Here is an 18,506-nt window from a genome sequence, read left to right as displayed (position 1 = left end):
TTTAATTTCCTCAGCAAGATTGCTTCTTCATTCCTCTGCGTGATCACTACTAGTCTAATGAATAGCAATTGTAAACCGAAGGGCCTCTGTGTTGCCATATGGCCTTTACATGTTCACTACAAAATCTCACTGTTACGTCAGAAGTTCTGTACAGTACCCACTGTGTGTCTGATAGACGTGAATTCCAAATAATGGGTCATATACATTATTTCAAACTAAAATTATCTGTCTCTTGTACATAATGATGCGTATGTGCCAAAAATAGCTTGTGAGCACCTTGTTTCTTAATAGGCAAATGTAAGTTTCTACAGGAAAAAGCTAGAGAATTCATCTTCAGGTGGCAGGTTGGGATCTTATGGGCATGCAACAGTAGCATTTCCATCATACAAGTATAAGATTAAGAGATTTAAGATTACTGGGCATGTTATTTTAGTTTGGGTCTCCAGGGAACTGAAATTGGTCACCTTTAGGAGGAAACAAGCCAGTTACAGAGCTATGTGTGGGAGTGTTCTCCAATTGATGGGATTTTTTCCTTCGGTGCCTGAGCTGCTATTATATTTATACCCTGCATTTCCCCCTGTTGGGGCTCAAGGCAGCTTAGAGATAAAAACAATCACTTAAAAAGATAAAAACAAACATTAATAGACATAAAACTATACACATATATAAAGTTGGTTTAAAACATACAAATAATTAAAAACAGTACTGCACCAGCCCTTTTTAAAAAAGCAGTCAATTCCCAAAAGCCTGTTGGAACAAGATCTTCACCTGCTGGCAAAAGAACAGGAAGAGAACCAGTCTAGCTTCTCCAGGGAAGATAAAACCTGACATCATTTAGCTGCATCAAATGCAACACTTCTGAATATTCTATCATCAGTGCAGTGCTCTAGAACTGCCACATTGGCTACAGCATCTTTTGATTCACATCAGAAAAGGTGGGAACGAATATTTTTATATGCTTTCTTTGTTACTTGCTCACTCTAATACGGTTCAAGCAACAGCTTCCATGTAACTCATGTGAATGTGACAACTGATTGCACAGAATCACAATTTTCATTGTTTGTAGCTATATGGGATGCACCCCTAACTTCACTACAGACGAATTCAGGGTACACTACAGATTCTGCAGTTACTTAGCTCTTTATGAAACATATATTCTTCAGTTTGGCATACCGGTAGGTAAGCTAAGGAGATTGATCAGGCAGGGCCTGTCTCAACCTCTTCTGCGTTGGAGCTGCTTCAACTGTCCATTTGAAAAGAACCCATGTGTGCCAAATGGCTTGCAACCTGTGTGTTTATTAGACAGGATGATTGAGTACTATTTCAATGGTTAAGCTATAGCTTCCTATGCATATATCCAATGGTTCACTATAGCTTCCTATGCATATATCCTAATGCAGGAGCAGTGAGTGTAACGTATGTTATATAGTTCATGATATTTCCAACACTTAAGTAGTTTTTAGGATTTTTGTCATGATGTCGCTGTCCAAAGACAGGCATCTTACACAGTTGTAATGTCATTAAGTACAAGGGGGGGGGGGGGACTTCAGATTTTTAAAGTGTTGGTTTCCATGATTATGAGATAGCTGGGTTTTTGAATCTAGGTTAACTTTTTTATTAGGCAGACAAAAGTAGTGAGGTATGAGGACCCAAGAAGCAAAATATGATGGATGAAAATGGATGACCTAAGCTTGGATCTTCCTTTATTGTAAATACAAGCAGTAAAGTGAGTGATTTTTTAAAATTGTAAAATAATACATGTGTGGTCTAAGGAGGTGTATCTGCATTCTGGTCAAGACACAGCATTGGTACTATATGCATGTAGTCCAATAGGATTCCTACAAGAAGTTCAGCAAGAAGATGAAGAGGCTGTTCAACACAATTTTAAGGTATCTGCTGCCGCCTTCATTTTGATGTTTTTTTCCTTCTTCCTCTCCATACCATGGATATATTGGCAACAACTCTACCCTAATACACTACTGTTTATGGCTGTGCTTCCTATAGTCTGTCAATACACACAGATCTTTTTCTAGTGACAATTTAAGCTACAGGGAGTAAAGGCTAAGAATGAAAGCCCTGAAAGCAAACCCTCCAAAGTATTGACTGCCAACTGGTATGTGCTATTGCACCAGCCTCATCCAAATAAGAATTATTACCGTAAACTTTGCTTAAATTTTAAGGTTTTGTTCTGCATTCTAAGAAATCTCTTCATTTGCTTAAACTCAGTATTTAGCTCCCTGTTCCCAAAAGTCCCAAAGGAGCCTAGTCTATGTGTGCTGCAGGAAGAGGCGGGTAGATAAGTATGTGCTGGATCACATTTCTAAATTCTTTGCTATGTGAAGAATTCTCAGTTCTCTACAAGTTGAAAAGCAGCATAACAGAGAGCAACAAGCTGTGCTAGTTTTTAACTGGCTGAATATTTTATATGGGGGCAGGAAGCACATTCCAAAATGTGATCTGACAGCTGAAGCGATTCAGTCTGCTGCATGTGTGAGCCATATGAGCTTCAGCCAAACAAGTTCCAAGAGATTAATTTTAGGAAGCTCAACCAGATAGCAGCCAAGAAGAGTGACGGGGGCTTGATGATACACATGCAGAATACGGAGGTAAAGTGAACTCTTAGCAGTTCAGACGGTAGGCCAGGAATCACATTTCTCTCTATCTGAAGAAAAGCAGTACAGAACAAGTAGAGCACAGGCTTGAGTTGAGCTGTTTTCCCTGGTACGTTAATTCTTAGTGCCTAGCTCATGCTCCAGATGTTGGTGTCCCACTACATTGGTCCCAGACAGCACAGCCAAATAGGAGGGGCGATGGGAGCTGCAGTCCAATACTGTCTGCAGGGCCACAAGTTCTCCATTCCTGGCCTAGGCTGCTAATAACCTGTGGTATGGCGAGGGCTGGGCCTGTCCATGCAGACAGGCTGCCGCCTCAGGTGATAGAACCCAAGGGGTGCCTCTGCAGATGCATGCCCCTGCTATCAGAGAAGGAGCTGTGGCGGTTTCTGGGTTTTAGAAAGATGTTATTTGAACCTGGAAGTTGCAGCTGCACAACCCCAGAAAGCAAGGCTTCAGTGGAGGTGGGCAGTGCATGAAGCATGTGCAAGGTGGCAAAATGGGACAGGCCACACCAGGATATGTCACAGAATAATGGCTGGGAGGTTCACAGACAAACCTATCTGATACAAATGTTAGTCTACAGGAGTGGAGAAGATAACTATGGATGCCATCTTTGGAGGAAGAGCAGGATAATCAGGGCTAGTCCAATACATTTTGCTACCTGAAATAAACCAGCAAATCCCTCCCTTAATTTCAAGGTGCACAGCATCACTGAACATGCACAGAACTGAGATTAAATCAACACACACCCCCAGCAGTATGTAGGCGAAACATACAGTAATCAACACTACTATGCCGATTGTCTTCTCATACAACCAAAGATAGCCCCACCCTGCAAATTCAAAGTACTATGGCAGAGCCCAGGGCTAGCCCAAGGCATTTTGACACCTGAGATGAACCACAAAATGGTGTGTCCCTGCTAGAGCAGATGGGGAGAGTGAAGATATATATCAGGGACAAAGGAGGGAGGAGACCAGTATTGCTTCCTATTCACAGAGAGGCGGGATCTGCTGCCCCTGTGGATCCTGCCACCCGAGGCAGTTGCCTCACCTTGACTTGTGGGTGAGCTAGCCCTGGAAGAGCCACAGCTGTATATTATATGCAGTGCTTTTTTCTAAAAATAAATAATGAGAGGGGTACTCTCATTTTCCTACTCATATTGGAATACTGCCCCTCAATGAAGCCAAACTTAGATTCACAAAATGTTTAGGGGTATGCGTACCCCTGTGTCCCCCCAGGGGGGGAAAACCACTGACACAGGGTATTATTATATGACCTATGCGTTTGCGAGTGCTTTGCTGAGCTTCCTTGCTGCCTCGCTTTGCCTAATGGTAGGACTGGCGCTCGAGATACTTACTCAAAGGCAAGCACCATTGTGTTCACAATGGGCCGCCCTAATCTATGATAATTCTGTCACGCCCAATTGATTTCAATGGCATTTTAATTCAGATTTAGAAATCAACAAGAATTGGGAGATTCTCTTCGACGCAGTGAAGGAAAAAGTGGGTGTGGGTGTGATGTCCGTCGTGGTGAGCGGATATTGACACCCCGTTTCTGAAAGTGGGCAAGACGCCCTCTCTCGGTCACCAGTGGGCTGTGACATGTGGGTCCCCCCCCCCCCGAGCTTTGGACGCCACCGCTGCCCCCCAAGAACCGCCTCTCCTACGGCCTAAAGTGGAGGGAGAGGCTTTTGCGGGACGAGAAGTAGTGGGGCTGGTTTCGCGTGAAGGAAAAGCGCGTAGTTCTCCAGGTTTGTATGTTTCGATCCCCTCGAATTCACAACAGGTTCCGGGGCGAGGCCGAAGTGGTGAACTCCGGTCCGCCCCTAACCTAAAGAAAAGGCGTGATCAGAATAAGCGCACCTTCCCACCCCGGCGCTCGGCTGCTAAGCGCCAGGCACAGACAAGTCTCCCCCTCCCTCAACCCGGGGCAGCTAATTCGCCTCCGGCTCAGGCCGCGCCCGGCTTCCCGCCTTCCCATTGGTTCCAAGCGCGCTGTAGTGACAGAATTGGCCACTAGAAGGCAATGAGAACACGGACGCGAGCCGGGTGCGGGCGGGGGGAGGAGGAGAGGGCGCTTGGGCGGGTTCAGGGCCGCGGGCAGTTATCCCCAAAGCCCTTCCTGGATGGTTACTATCCACCTCTCCCCCCCCTCGAGGATGGTATGTTCCACCCGCTCTGCGTTTCTGCTCCGCAACCCCATCCCACCCCTTCCATTGCATCTCGAAGCTGGGGGTGGCGGCGGTTGTGTGGAACTTGATACGAAGGACCCGGAATGTTCTCCTTGCTTTGGGAGGGCAACCTGTGATTAGCCAAGGAAGGAGGCGAAGCGCGCTCCAATTGGCTAGTAGGCGCGGTTTCTAAGTCCCGCCTCCTGCTGAGGGACAGGCCTGGCTGCGCGGGGTTGTAGTTTGGCTGAGGGACGGGCCCGGCGAGGAAAGGGACGCTGGTAAGGAGAAGGAGAAGGGAATGGACGTGCCTTGCCTAAGGAGAGGGGCTCCGGGGGGAGGAGTGTCGGCTACGCTGCGAGGGAAGGGAGCTGGGGGGAGGGGGAGAAGTGGGGGCAGCTCCTAAGAGGAAGCGAGATTTAGGGGTGAGGGGGAACCCAGGAGTCCTGGCATCCAGCGCTCTTCCCCCCAACCCCCACCCGGCGGGAGGGAGCTTCCTGCCCGTTTGCAGATGCAAAAAGCCCCGCCGGGGTTGCCTGGCTACAAAACACGTAGGGAAAGTAGTGCCGTTGCCCTGCTCTTGAGGGGAGTTGCCAGCTGGAGCGGCAGCCCGGACTCCTGGGTTCTCTGAATGGAGCCCCTGGGTGTGTTGTGACTTGGAATTTCAGGGTGTTATTTTCTGCACATGCTGAGAGTTTCTCTTCCCTCACCGTCTGCTCCCCCTTCCATTAGTAAAAGGGGGTAGGCGATTAAATAAACGCCCATGTAGGTCCGCTCTGTACTATTAAGTTAGGTGAGGAGTTTTTGAACTATCCTGCTACGTTCAGAGAATATAAAATAAGGTGGTTTAACAAGTGCCTGATAAAGACCCACCTGTTTCAAAGTGTGCTGAGTTCCATGTTTCCTGCTGTTCCTGATGCCAAGTGGGCTCAGGAGAGTGTGTGGGTCGGTGTCTCTGTGTTATCATTGATGGGAGGATTGAGTTTCACTACCGAAACTGACTTTTCTGTTTTCCTTTTATTGTAGTGTAGGAATTGAGGGAAACTCGGTAGCAACACCCAATGCCTAGTAGCAGAGGAAACTGGCTTTCCTGTCTATTTAACATCTCTCCAGTGAGGTCAGCACCCCTGCTTTCTCAGGAGACTTGAGAAGGGGGGGGGGGGGGAGAAATGCAGTTTTGTCAGATCTTTCTCCTAAATTGTGTACTATATGCCATTCTTCTGCATTATGGGCTTCCATCTTCCCTAACTGAAGGCTCTTTTGCTGAATTCAGAAGGTGTTCCTCTATGCTTTTAATGATTGGCTCAGTGGTATAAGGTGTTGGACTTTTGTCCTTTTGTTGCTACAGGTAATCTGTTGAGGGTGTTAACGTTTGAGGAAGTTGGAGAAAAAAGATTTGTGCTCTGTAACCTAGGTGCTATTCAACAACTGGCAAAACTGGCAAGTGCTTCCATTTCACTCTTCAGAGGCATTCAAAAGCTTACTACTCCTTATCTAGGTCAGAAGGGATGCACACAGTCTGTTCTATTACCACCCCTTACCATTTTAACAAGGAAGGGGTGGGTAGATGCTTGGCAGGCATAACCTGTCACCAAAGTTGTGTGAAATCTTACAATACAGCGCCATACACATTTATTCTCTCCTGTGGCCACCATGTTCTGTTCCCCTCCTGCTGACCATTTAAGCCTAATCACTGATTCTCCTCTGGCTTTCTACATTTTGCAAAATGCTCCAAATTCTTTGAAATCTTAAATCTTGCAGGTAAAATAATGATGAAAAAGGAGTAAATGTGGATGAATGTGCATAATATGTTCCAATAACAGGATATTGGTGACTTTGTATAATGCATTCAGTATACAGTATATTTCTGTTACTGGTGAGATATGAATTGGCCTTTTCATGCAGATGTGTATAATGTAGCCCACCCTTTTCCTCAGGCCTGCCAGTTTACACTCTCTTCCCCACCTAATGTTAGGGACCTTCCTTCACTTACTGCCAAGAGGTCACTGGTCACTGGTTCCTGAAGCAGGAAACTGCGCCCACTGTAGGGTGAGGTGCCATTTGTTGTCTTCTCTTGCTGAACCCAGGGAGCAGAGGCAGGGAGGAACCCTGATGATTCTGACCATCTTTCCTTTCCAAATACAGTATTCATCAGAAGAGTAAAACAAAATTGCTGAAAGGTCTCCCCACCCACCTCTGTGTTGATGTTGGTGAAGTAACACTGTCGCTCACATGCTTTCCTGCTGTGGGATGTAGCAACTGTCTGGTATAATGTACTTATAGTATTAGAAAAAGTAGGCTAGCTAGGCTCTAGCTCTGCTGATAAGGATTCAATGGTAATTGTGGATCACAAATTGAATGTGGTCTGTTGCAAGAATAGCAAAGGATTTTCTGTGATGCACAAAGTATTCCGTCCAAGTCATTTGTGCCTTCATTTTGATCCTGTTAACATGCAGGAGTAATAGTAAATACAACCCTCTCCCACCTGCCCTTTGCTACTTTCTTCCTGTTATTTCCCTTCATCTTTGTCCTCCCAGTCTTACATAGTAAGCCATCTGGGCAGGAGCGGCTTTTATACGTGAGGTCAGTGCAGTGTCTCACATAGACAATAAAAAAGGTTAAATAGTAGTGATGGTAATAACAGCTAGTGAGGCTGCTGGTAATGAGATGCACTTCAAAGGGAAATACTTCAACTGCAATCCTAACATGGGAGAAAATCCTCTTGGACTCAAGGGGATACCGATGATGATGATGATGATGATGATGATGAAATTTGTACCCCACCTATCTGCCTGGGTTGCCCCAGCTAAGTAAACGTACACACAGTACTGGAGAACCTGGGGGATAGGTGATGACAGAAATAAATATGTTTAAGTTATAGGGTGTGCAAGCACATGGATTTTGATGTTAAAACGAACAGTTAACAGGTGGAAGTCAACCAGTAGTGTTTCTAACAGCAGGAAACAAAGGCTTTGTTAAAAATTTAGAAAGCAAATCCTTAGCTGTAAAAGCAGCAGAGATAGGAGGCTAGTTAGCTAGTGAATTCACGGCCATCTTCACTGGAGAGTTTAAGAGGAGGTTTGGCAAGCCTCCTCTTGATTGTTTAGGCCTAGGTGAAATAATTCCTATCTTAATACAGAGGCATTACCACAAAAATCCATTTGAGGCCTCCAGTTATTCAAGGCTTAGCATTTTAACACCTATCCTAGTCAGCTGCAGAGAAATCTCTAGTTCAGTATGGAATGTCAACAAAACTTGAGTAGGATTTATGGAGCAGATCTCTGAAGTTATTTGGCCCTCCCCAAAACTATACATTGTGCTTTAAATTTTGAAATCCTTAGGATGCTTCATGCTAGTTTAAGTTTAGATGTGTCAGTATTTCAAAATGATTTGTTTTATAGGTAAAGATTATAGCTTTAGGGCTTTCAGCCTTTTGCCTTCTGCATTTCTGCCAAGATGGGGCCTTGTCAGCACTTTGTCTCCTGTATGTCTGCTGTCTAGACAAATTAAAATTCAGCACCCGTGAGGAGTCTTGTTTAGAGCTAATTCCATGACCTGTAAATGCCTATAGTCTTGATGGGTTTACGCTCTGGAGTGTGTGATTATATTTTTCATAATTGCTTGAAATGAGAATATTGTGAATCAGGAAGACGGGGGAGGCCCACGTTCAAATCAACGTTGAACTGTGAAGCTTACTGGGTCAACTTGGGCAAATCATCATCTTGTAGCCTGACATACCTCAAATGGGTGCTGAGAATAAAAGAGGGAGGGGAGGAATACCAGGGCTTTTTTAGGGGGAACTCAGAGAAACTCAGTTCCGGCACCTCTCAGGTAGATGCCATTGCCATTCTAAGAGAACGAGGGAGGTTTTCATGGTGAGTTCCAGCACCCCTTTTTCTAGCACAGGGGACCATGTTTATCTCAGTGAGCCCCTTGGAGGAAAGGCGGGATATGAATGTATTACTGAAACAGGGATAAGATCTTGTTCTCTGGCAGACTTTGGGAGAGAAGTCAAGGGAGACAGATGCAAGTGCAGAATAGTGTAATGATCTCTGGGAGCTGAAAATGATGGGGCAAGCCAGACCTCAGTGGAACTTGCAGCATAAAAGGAGACAAAATATTGCTTTGAAAATAGTTACTTTTGGCAGTGTTTGAAGGGGAAGTGTTGTTGGCAGTAGTGTTCTGACAATGCTGAAGGCTGTGCTTAGAATGTGGAATGCCTTGCCCTGTAGTTTGCTTTAGCTGTTCTTCAGTGTGGAGCACTCACAGGTTTGGCTGCGTTCCCTTGCTGTCCCACCCTCTAGGGAACACCCTGTAGCCTGTTTCTCTGCTCTGAATCAACTTGCAAAGGCCTGCTCCACCCTGATCCCAGAACAGAGGCGTCAGAGGCTTGCTCCTGCTGCGCCAGTCCCAACACTTGCACGTTCCCAAGGACTGGTTTGGAGATGCACATACCGGTAAATTAGCAGAAAGGTTAGGATCTTGTGTCCTGCTGTATTACTCAAGGGCCTTTTCCTTTAGGAGAGAGTCATGTTGTTGGACCCAAAGACTATTTTAGGGTATCTTTGTTATGTGATTTGTCTGCATTATGCACAGTTTTTAACTTGGAGCAATAATTTGTCTCCTGTTAATACACACAGACACTTCTAAACCAAAGTCTTGACAGTTTGACTTTTTCTTCCAGTTATTTCTAATCTTTGGTTTACTGTATTTAAATCTTAATCTGATAGTGTTTACCTTTTGGTGGTTCTTGTTACAATTAGTTGTTAACTTCCTACAGAAAGGACTTGGGTACTTGTATTATTCATTATAAACCTTTGTAACCCACACAAATGTGTACCTGTGTGTTATGGAGCGATGAGCAGTACTGAACATGAACTCAGACCTGAGATTTGACAGTGGCTTCTTGTACTGAATCCAGCTTTGAAAGATGTCCATTTCATAGCTGAAAGAGAGCAAAGCATGCTCACCTATCAGAGTTATCATTGACTATTAATCATGGTTGCTGTATATTACCCTCCAGGATCAGAGGAAATATACCTCTGAGTTCAAGTTGCTGAGGAGCAAGCATAGAAGAGGGCTAGTGCCCTCATACTCTCATATCCTGTTTGTGGGTTTCCCAGAGGCATCTAGCTGGCCACTGTTGAAAATGATACGTTGGACTTGATCACTCTTTGGTCTGATCCATCAGGGCTCTTCTTGTGGTCACAGCCATTGTAACTCCTGTGTTGGAATATCATGTGAGCATTTCAGGTGCCTGTTGGATATAGCCTGTGGTGAGAAAGATGAGAGACAACACCCCTCTTTTTGCCCCACCTCTAAACAAACCTGGCCTGTACTGTTGTGTGGCCTTGTCATTCGATTTTAAAAAACACATTTTAGTGGTGAACTGCTCCCTAGTGTACTGCTTCAACATGGGAACATTGTCTTACCTTTTAAAAGTGGTGAATGTTAGGATGCTTAATCTCCCACTGTTTGCTTTTCCTTCATTCTGAGGATGTGCTCTTTTTCTCTTGAGTGCTGCAAGTGTGTTTTGCTGGGAGTCGAGGTTTAACAGCAGCAAATGGCTGTGCAATTAGACTGCTGCCCAGAGCCCGATCTCTACAACCTTAGTAGTTCATGGCAGATAATTAATATGTCCCAATTCCATTTCATAGATAAAAACCTTTTTTTGCTTATGGAGGCAGTTAAACAAGTGCGCATATACAAACAGCTAAAAGGTGTTTGGACAGTATTCACCTCTGGACAATCATGGAGTGATAAAATCCAGGTGATGAAACATCGACGTCATCTATCTAAAACGGGATTTATTTTCTACTCATTAACCCCTTTCCCTGGTTAATAGAAAATGTGCATCATCTCTGTGAGCATTTTCTGGAGTAAGCGACATATGCAGCGGTTGACCAAGGCATCTTTAAATTACAGTTTCAATGTTAAAACAAAAAACCCAATTCATATATAGCCTCAGTGCAGCCTGTCACTGGTAACTTCGAACAACTGGAATGTTCTCTCTTCAGCAGACAGCAAAATCTTGTCTCTGTGATGCAGCCTCCCAACTTGAATTCAACAATAGGCTTTCTGTGTTTCACAAGATTTCAGGATCTTATAAGCCTTTCAGCAAGCAAAACTAGAAACCTCTCGCTTCAGGTGAAGCTCAGAAGTCAGGAGATAAAAGTCAGATATAACATGGCAAAGGGATTAAAGTCTAGATCCATGCTCCTATCTTCCCCATTTTGTTTCCTCTGTGTGTGTCCACTCACCAAATAGAGTTCCTGTAGTCAGACAACCACAAACGGAATAGGCATACGTATCTAGAAAGCTTGAGCTAACTGTGACTTACTGAGATGCAGGGCAGAAAATCTTGCAAAATGGAGAACTTTCCTGTGATATGCTTCTCTGTGGAAAATTTTCCATTTCATAAGTTCATTTGTGACAACTAATGGATGTCAGTTGCAAGTAAATATTAGGTAAGATTGGCAATATCAGAGTTTGTAGCTTCATTTATTAAATACAAGTTAAGCAAACATGCTAATTAGATCATTCTCTAGGGAAAATTTCCTGATGCAAACTGAAATTTCCCTATGCAAATTTGCATAGGAAAAACCACTGGAAATTTTCCAATACAATTTTTTTTTAAAAGCTTGCATTGTGACTGAGTTAATTGTACATGTTAGGAGTATGCTAGTAATTCTTCTTCTTTGGCGATAACTCATAGCCAAGTAAGATTGTTTCCATGAACACGGTCTTAACAGTGAGTCTGTTAGTGACTGTGGAGGTCAATTCTGGATCCACACATCCTTCCACAGTGGGGATATAGGTTTCCAGGCAGGAGTTTATCATGGTGAGGATTTCCCAAACATGCCTTCCTCTTAGCTTGTTTCTCCCTTTTGTCCAGAGATTGTGCTTCTTCAAAGTCCATTACACCTTAGGTAAAGGCTGTTCTCGAATTGGAGTGCTTGCAGGCCAGTGTTTCCCAGTTATCAGTGCTTATACTACATTTTTAAAGATTTGCCTTGAGAGTGTCTTTAAACTTCTTTTGTTGTCTACTGGTATTTCGCTTTCCATTATTATGTTGGGAATAGAGTAGTTGCTTTGGAAGACGATAATCAGGCATCCAAACAACATGACCAGTCTAACAAAGTTGATGTTGAAGAATCATTGCTTTGACACTGGTGATCTTTGCTTCTTCCAGTAGCCTGTCTTCCCAAGTGATGTGTAAAATTTTTCAGAAACAGTGTTGATGTGATCTTTCGAGCAGTTGGAGATGGTGTTTATAAGTAGTCCACGTTTAACAAACGTACAGTAAAGTTGGTAGTATGATAGCTTTGTAAACAAGCAATTTGGTTTCCCTGAGAATGTCCCGGTCCTCAAACACTATGTGCTTCAATTGGGAGAAAGCTGCGCTCACATAGCTCAGGCGATGCTGGATTTCGGCATCAGTGTTGGCCCTTGTGGAAAGATAACTGCCCAGGTAGGAAAAGTGATTGACATTTTCCAACATTACACCATTAAGTTGAATTTGTGGTGCTGCAAAGGGGTTGTTTTGTGCTTGTTGGTGCAGCACTTTGGTTTTTTTGATATAGAGCGATAGGCCAAGCTTTCCATAAGATTCTGTGAATATATTTAGGATGGTTTGGAGGTCATCCTCTGAGTGTGCGCACACTACTTTGTCATCAGCATACTGAAGCTCTATGACAGAAGTTATTGTAACCTTACTTTTTGCTTTCAGCCTACTCAGATTAAAGAGCTTTTCATTCATTTGATATATGATTTCTACTCTGGTGGGGAGTTTCCCTTCAACAATGTGTAGGATCATGGCGATGAAAATAATAGAGTTGGGGCAATAACACAACCCTTATATGTGTGTGTTGTATGCCAATTATAAAAAGGAACTGTACAAATTACTGGTATCATAGCTGGCCTGTTTGTTGTTGTCTGGTTCAATGGATATTGTTGTTTTACATACTGTACTTCCATAATAGAGTTAACTGTGACAGCTGGTCTGGCTATTACATTTCCACAGGAACATAGGAAGCTACCTCCTACAAAGTCATGCCATTGGTCTAGCTCAGTAATTTCTACGCTGACTGACAGCAGCACTATGGGGTTTCAAGCTGCGAGTCTTTCCCATCCCTGCCTTTAGACAGCAGTGATAGAACTAGGGTCCTTCCACATATAGAGCAGATGCTCTGCCACTGAGCTACAGCCATCCCTTTTTCCCAAGCAAAGCCCAGTGGGATACAGAACTCCCACGGTAGTTGTTTGCCGTCTCGTGCCTATGAGTTGGAACTTGTGGCGCTTCTGTGCAAAAGCCATGATGTAGTTGGGATCTGCGTACATACATAGATTGCCTGCATAAAACCCTAGTTTCCACAACAAGGCAAAATGTCCCCAAGAAACACATATCCCAAAGCCATTTGCCAAACTGAGAAATCATAGAACCGTAGAGTTGGAATGGAGCCAAAGGGTCTTCTAGTCGAACTCTCTGCTGCGCAGGAATATTGAAATGCTTATAAATGGGGGAAAGCTTTGTTTCCTTCCTTGCTCTTCACTCTTTTCAGGCTACCACAAGGGGCTACCGTAGATAGGTGTGAGCAGGCAAGCCAGTAAGATTTTGTTGTGATCTTATTTGCAAGACTACTTTACTTATAAACTGTGTCTACCCGACCTGATGGTACAAATAGAGAACTGCTGTTGTCTAGTGATATTAAGTTCTATACCTGTTTCTGGTCCAGCTTCCTTTCTTCCTTGTTGGAAAAGTGCTCCCTAGAATTCAAGATAATGCGTCTTTCCAGAGGCTTGCCTGTCTTTTTTCATTTCCTCCTTTTCACCTTGTGCTCTCCTTTGTGCCCCTAGGTCCATACCTTGGGCGACTGACCCTCGCTGCTGACTGGCCACATCTCCCTCATGCCGCTTGGACTAGGCCGACGGAAGAAGGCCCCACCGCTGGTGGAGAATGAGGAAGCCGAGCCCATTCGCAGTGGCCTGGGCGGGCTGGGGGTAGGCAGCGTTGGCGTGGTTGGGGCACTTCAGCCTGGCCTCCCCCCACCCCCTGCCAGCCTCCGCCCTCGACTTGTGTTCCACACCCAGCTGGCCCACGGAAGCCCCACTGGCCGGATCGAGGGCTTTACCAATGTCAAAGAACTGTACAGTAAAATTGCCGAGGCCTTTAAAATCTCACCAGCGGAGGTAGGCACAATCATCATGTTTTCCTTTAGTGTTGGGGATGGCATGGCTAACTCAGCTTGGGTGGGGCAGGTGCCAGGGTCAACCACAGTTTGGATTGGCATGAGGCTGTGTTTAAGTAAATATCTGGGAGCTTATGCTGGAGGTCTGTGGCCAAAAGCTTCCAGGTCTCTTACTTCTCGAACTGAAGGAGCAGACCCCACTGGTGCACTTGGAGTACTATCTCTAAAAGCGGTTAGGATGCCTGTAACGTCAAGTGCTCATGCCTCCTTTCCCATTATCTAGGTGATGTTCTGCACCTTAAATACCCACAAAGTGGACATGGAAAAACTGTTGGGTGGCCAGATTGGCCTAGAGGATTTCATCTTCGCCCACACAAAGGGCCAGAGAAAGGAGGTTGAGGTGTTCAAATCTGAGGAAGCCTTGGGCCTGACCATCACGGACAACGGAGCTGGCTATGCTTTTATCAAGGTATCTTTGGGTAGGCTTAGCTTGTGCTGCTCTCCTACTGAATTCTTGCTGCTGTTGAAGGAGGGTGTATGGGGCTTCCATTTTGTGGGTGTGTTTTTTTGTTTTTTGTTTGGTCCACTGTGTTGCTTCCATTGTTCTTTCTAATCTATCAGCTTCAGGGAGGCTATTTTATCTTTCAGAGGTTTCTTCCCAAGAGGCCACTAAGCCCAGTCCTTACCCTAATCCTCCTACTGTGAGCTACGAATCTTTCCTGATCTGAACCTTTCTGGGAGCCAATGTGTCTTATAGGAGCTAGGGAGTCCAACCCACCCATTCCTAACAATTACCCTTTTTTCCTTCCCACTCTGGCTGAGAATGTATTTTTTTACCAAGTGATTGTATAATGCACAAGGCTCCCTAACACACCTGCTGGCCTTTTCTACATGAAACGTGATAACCAGGTTATCTTCTAGGGTCTGAACAGAAAAATTCTGACAAACCAAGTAGTCTAGAAATGCTAAGCTTTGGGGGGGGGGGTTTAAGGGAAAAAAGATGACCACAGAGCGTAGGGCTTGCCGATCAGAAGGTCGGTGTTTTGAATCCCCACGACGGAGTGAGCTCCCATTGTATGGTCCCAGCTCCTGCCCACCTAGCAGTTCGAAAGCACGTCAAAGTGCAAGTAGATAAATAGGTACCACTACAGCGGGAAGGTAAACGGCGTTTCTGTGCGCTGCTCTGGTTCATCAGAAGCGTCTTAGTCGTGCTGTTTACATGACCCGGAAGCTGTCTGCGGACAAACGGCGGCTCCCTCAGCCTATAGAGTGAGATGAGCGCGCAACCCCAGAGTCGTTCACGACTGGACCTAACGGTCAGGGGTACCTTTACCTTTAGCTAAGGAGGATATGATACTGAGATTTTTAGTTATATAAAAGTTTGAGGAAGCAGATAAGAATTTCTTTTATAGATGCTTTGGGGCACCCAGTTAAATTAATTGGAAGTAGATTCAAGTGAGACAGAAGAAAATGATACAGATCATTCATTCAGTTTGCTGTCACAAGATAGGCTGATGGCCACTGACTTGGATGGCTTTAAGATGAGATAGGACAACCCAAGTCTATTAGCCACAATAGCAAAATGGAACCTCCAGTTACTGAGGCAGTGTATCCCTGAATATCAGTTGATGGAGCTAACAGAGGTTTATTGCTTTTATAGTGGGAAAAGAAGTTGCACTAGCTAAATCTTTGCTCTTGTCCAGCATTCGTGTTCTTACTCTCTTTAAAGTCTGTGCTAAAATTATTTGAGTAATATGATAAGAAACCATAAATTCTGCTATGTGGAAATATGTTCAATCTAACTGAATTAATGTACTTATTTACATAGTGGACAAGTTAGCACATAATGCTTATGGTTTATAAAGCATGTATTAGCATTATGTGTGAATCCTGCTCAGTGGCTAAACAGTAGTTCATTTACTGCCAACGTACCGTGAGCTAGGTGAAGCTACAGTTGGTTTGGTTTGTAAACCTTAGTTTGGTGTTACTTTTTTAAACAAACTTTTTCAGTTTTCAAAAATTTACAAACAGACACACTACAAACACATGCATCCAATACAATTACATATTTGACCCTCCCCTTTTGTGGTTTCTTAATTTTAGTTTTTTACATTGCATTTTCTACTTTACTGTACTCCATTTTAAAGATAATCTTCTGTTTCTCTCAATAATATTTTAACTGCTTGTTTTAAGTTAATCCTACAAATGAACTTACTTGCATACTTAGATTTTTCAAATAGTCCACAAATTTTCCCCTGTACTACTGCGTACAGAAGCTTGTCCATATGACTACACTAACCCAACCCCACTCCATTTTCTAACTACCAGTAGAATAGTTATTCTGTTCTTCCTTCTTTAAAAGTGCATGTGGTGTTGGTGTTGTTTTTGTGTGTGTGTGATTCTTCAGATTCTGCAGGAATATTGGATTCCACTTTTCAAGTTATATGTTCCTAGACACTTGGAACAGAGCTATACCTCTGATGCAAGAGCCTCAATCCTCTTTGTACCCTTGCTTATGTTCCCTTCGTACGGTTGGTTCATAAACTAGGGATTAGCTAGTTACATTCTGGAAAATACTGGAGCCTGCTCTACTTTCACAGTTCTGAGCATGTGCAAGAGCATGAGATTGCAACTCTCATTCGCTCCTGGAGTAGATAAGTTTAGACCACCTGCCACATGGCCCTGTTCCTGCTTTCTTGCGGAAAATAAGTTGTGGTTCTGCTTGAGATGGGTGTTTTCTCTTGGAGCGGTTGGAACTTCCTGGGAGCATCACAACCTGTGCTTTCTCAAGGAGGTGTAAAGGAGCTGTAAGATTAGTGGCAGTTTGGTATCTTTGGATAGAGAAGGAAATATTCACGTGGCATTGGGCAGAGCTGCCACAATACCTGCTATGTAGTTAATAAACAGTTGCTGTCTCCACCCAGGGTTCATCAGCTTCTCAGTCCTGGAGGAAGTGACTGTGTATTATCACAGGATGATCTGAGGGAGTCCCTGCCCTTTTAAAAACAGCACAACACTGCAGTGTTTGTTTTTAATGTGAAGGTTTGCTGTTGTAGTTCTTTAAGCAGCTTTAAAACAGAAATTGGTTCACCATTACCTAAATACCCTGTGAAACAGTATTCAGAACCTCTCCGTGCCAGTACTGGCCTGCTTCGGTTTCAGAAGCAGTCGAAGTCTGTTCTCCTTAGCAATACTCTCCCTTATTCTGGTCTCCTCCCCCTTTTCTACTTCTCTTCGGGAGGCTACACTTCCTGATAGGTTCCTTGTATCATAAATCACGTGCAACCCCTCTCCATGCTTAATCCAGAGTGATTCTGCTGCACCTTTCCACATGCAGTACAAACATGCACAGGCAACGTCTCACACTCGGTTTGTAGTTCTGGGCATTCTCCACTCTTGCAGGGCAAAACCTGCAAGGGAAGGAATGCTGCCACCCTGTTGCAGTGTAATACAGGCAGTCTGTCTAGGAACCATGGATCAGGGAAGAGATAGACTCAGGGTGCTTATTACCTGCAGGTTTGTGTGAAGAAGGCTCTTATTCCTTGGACTTGATGTGTGGGTTATTTGGTGATCCAGAAGCACCATTCCTTTTTCTAAACTGCTTCCAGAAGTATAACTTTGCTTGGTGAGGTGGGGTTATAGCTCTTTCCAAGGTATTTGACAATTGCTTCTGCTGGAAACAGGATGCCAGACTGGTTAGGCTACTGTTTGCATCCACCATGAGTCAATTAAATATATAAGTGTAATTATGAGTCACAATCCTCAGGAAAAAAAGCTGCAGGCTCAGCACTGGAGCAGAATGGAGCAGGGTGAGCATTGTATGTACGTAGTTTAAGGCTGTGGTGGATCCCAAGGCTGAAAGGTCGTGAGACAGGGGAGTTAAAACATGCTAAACACAACGTTGGGCTTCTTACTCCTCAGAGGTACATGGTCGTCTCTACTCGGAGGCCTGACAGTGGAGATTTTCCTACATTCTTAAAATGCACGTGATACATGTGGGAAAATACTCACCAAGGAATTGGTCTTGGCACACTAGTTGTCTGGTCATAACCAGGTGTTAAAAAAAACAACATCAATGAAAATGATTCTTCTATTGGCTTGCTTTATTATGAGCTTCACTCTTCCTCTCTCTCACCAACTTGCTTCCTTCCCTGTAGAAATACTGACAGTTGTCCATCATAAAGGTATGGTTGTGAAGCTAGAATGGATGAGTGAGCCTAGGTCAGCTTAGAATTAGAGCCTGCCTCTGTTGCCGAATAGTTTGTCACTTGATTTCTGGACACAATGTCTTCTTGAGGTGGGAAGTGTCAGGAAATGGTTGAGGAAGAGAAGAAGAGTTTGGATTTGATATCCCGCTTTACCACTACCTGAAGGAGTCTCAAAGCGGCTAACATTCTCCTTTCCCTTCCTCCCCCACAACAAACACTCTGTGAGGTGAGTGGGGCTGAGAGACTTCAAAGAAGTGTGACTAGCCCAAGGTCACCCAGCAGCTGCATGTGGAGGAACAGAGACGTGAACCCGGTTCACCAGATTATG

The 18,506-nt window shown here is 44.3% G+C and overlaps 1 protein-coding gene across 3 annotated transcripts in view; it reads left to right on the top strand.

The window, feature by feature from the left end:
- The first annotated feature begins 4,666 nt into the window (after positions 1-4,666).
- The window catches only part of GIPC1 (GIPC PDZ domain containing family member 1), a 29,833-nt gene continuing 15,993 nt past the window's right edge, over positions 4,667-18,506 (top strand). Inside the window, exons 1-4 of one of the 3 annotated variants that reach the window (XM_083431044.1) lie at positions 4,858-5,063; positions 5,809-5,899; positions 13,639-13,971; positions 14,254-14,439. In XM_083431044.1, coding sequence (XP_083287170.1) covers positions 13,690-13,971; positions 14,254-14,439 — 468 coding nt within the window. In that variant the 5' untranslated portion in view covers positions 4,858-5,063; positions 5,809-5,899; positions 13,639-13,689. Of the gene's footprint in view, positions 5,064-5,808; positions 5,900-6,719; positions 6,832-13,638; positions 13,972-14,253; positions 14,440-18,506 lie in introns of all 3 variants that reach the window. The other 2 variants (XM_083431043.1, XM_083431042.1) reach the window with 2 other exon arrangements.

Source organism: Podarcis tiliguerta (genome assembly GCF_965153285.1).
Source record: "Podarcis tiliguerta genome assembly, chromosome: 2".
NCBI lineage: Eukaryota > Metazoa > Chordata > Lepidosauria > Squamata > Lacertidae > Podarcis > Podarcis tiliguerta.
This window is presented reverse-complemented; position numbering and strand designations above follow the sequence as displayed.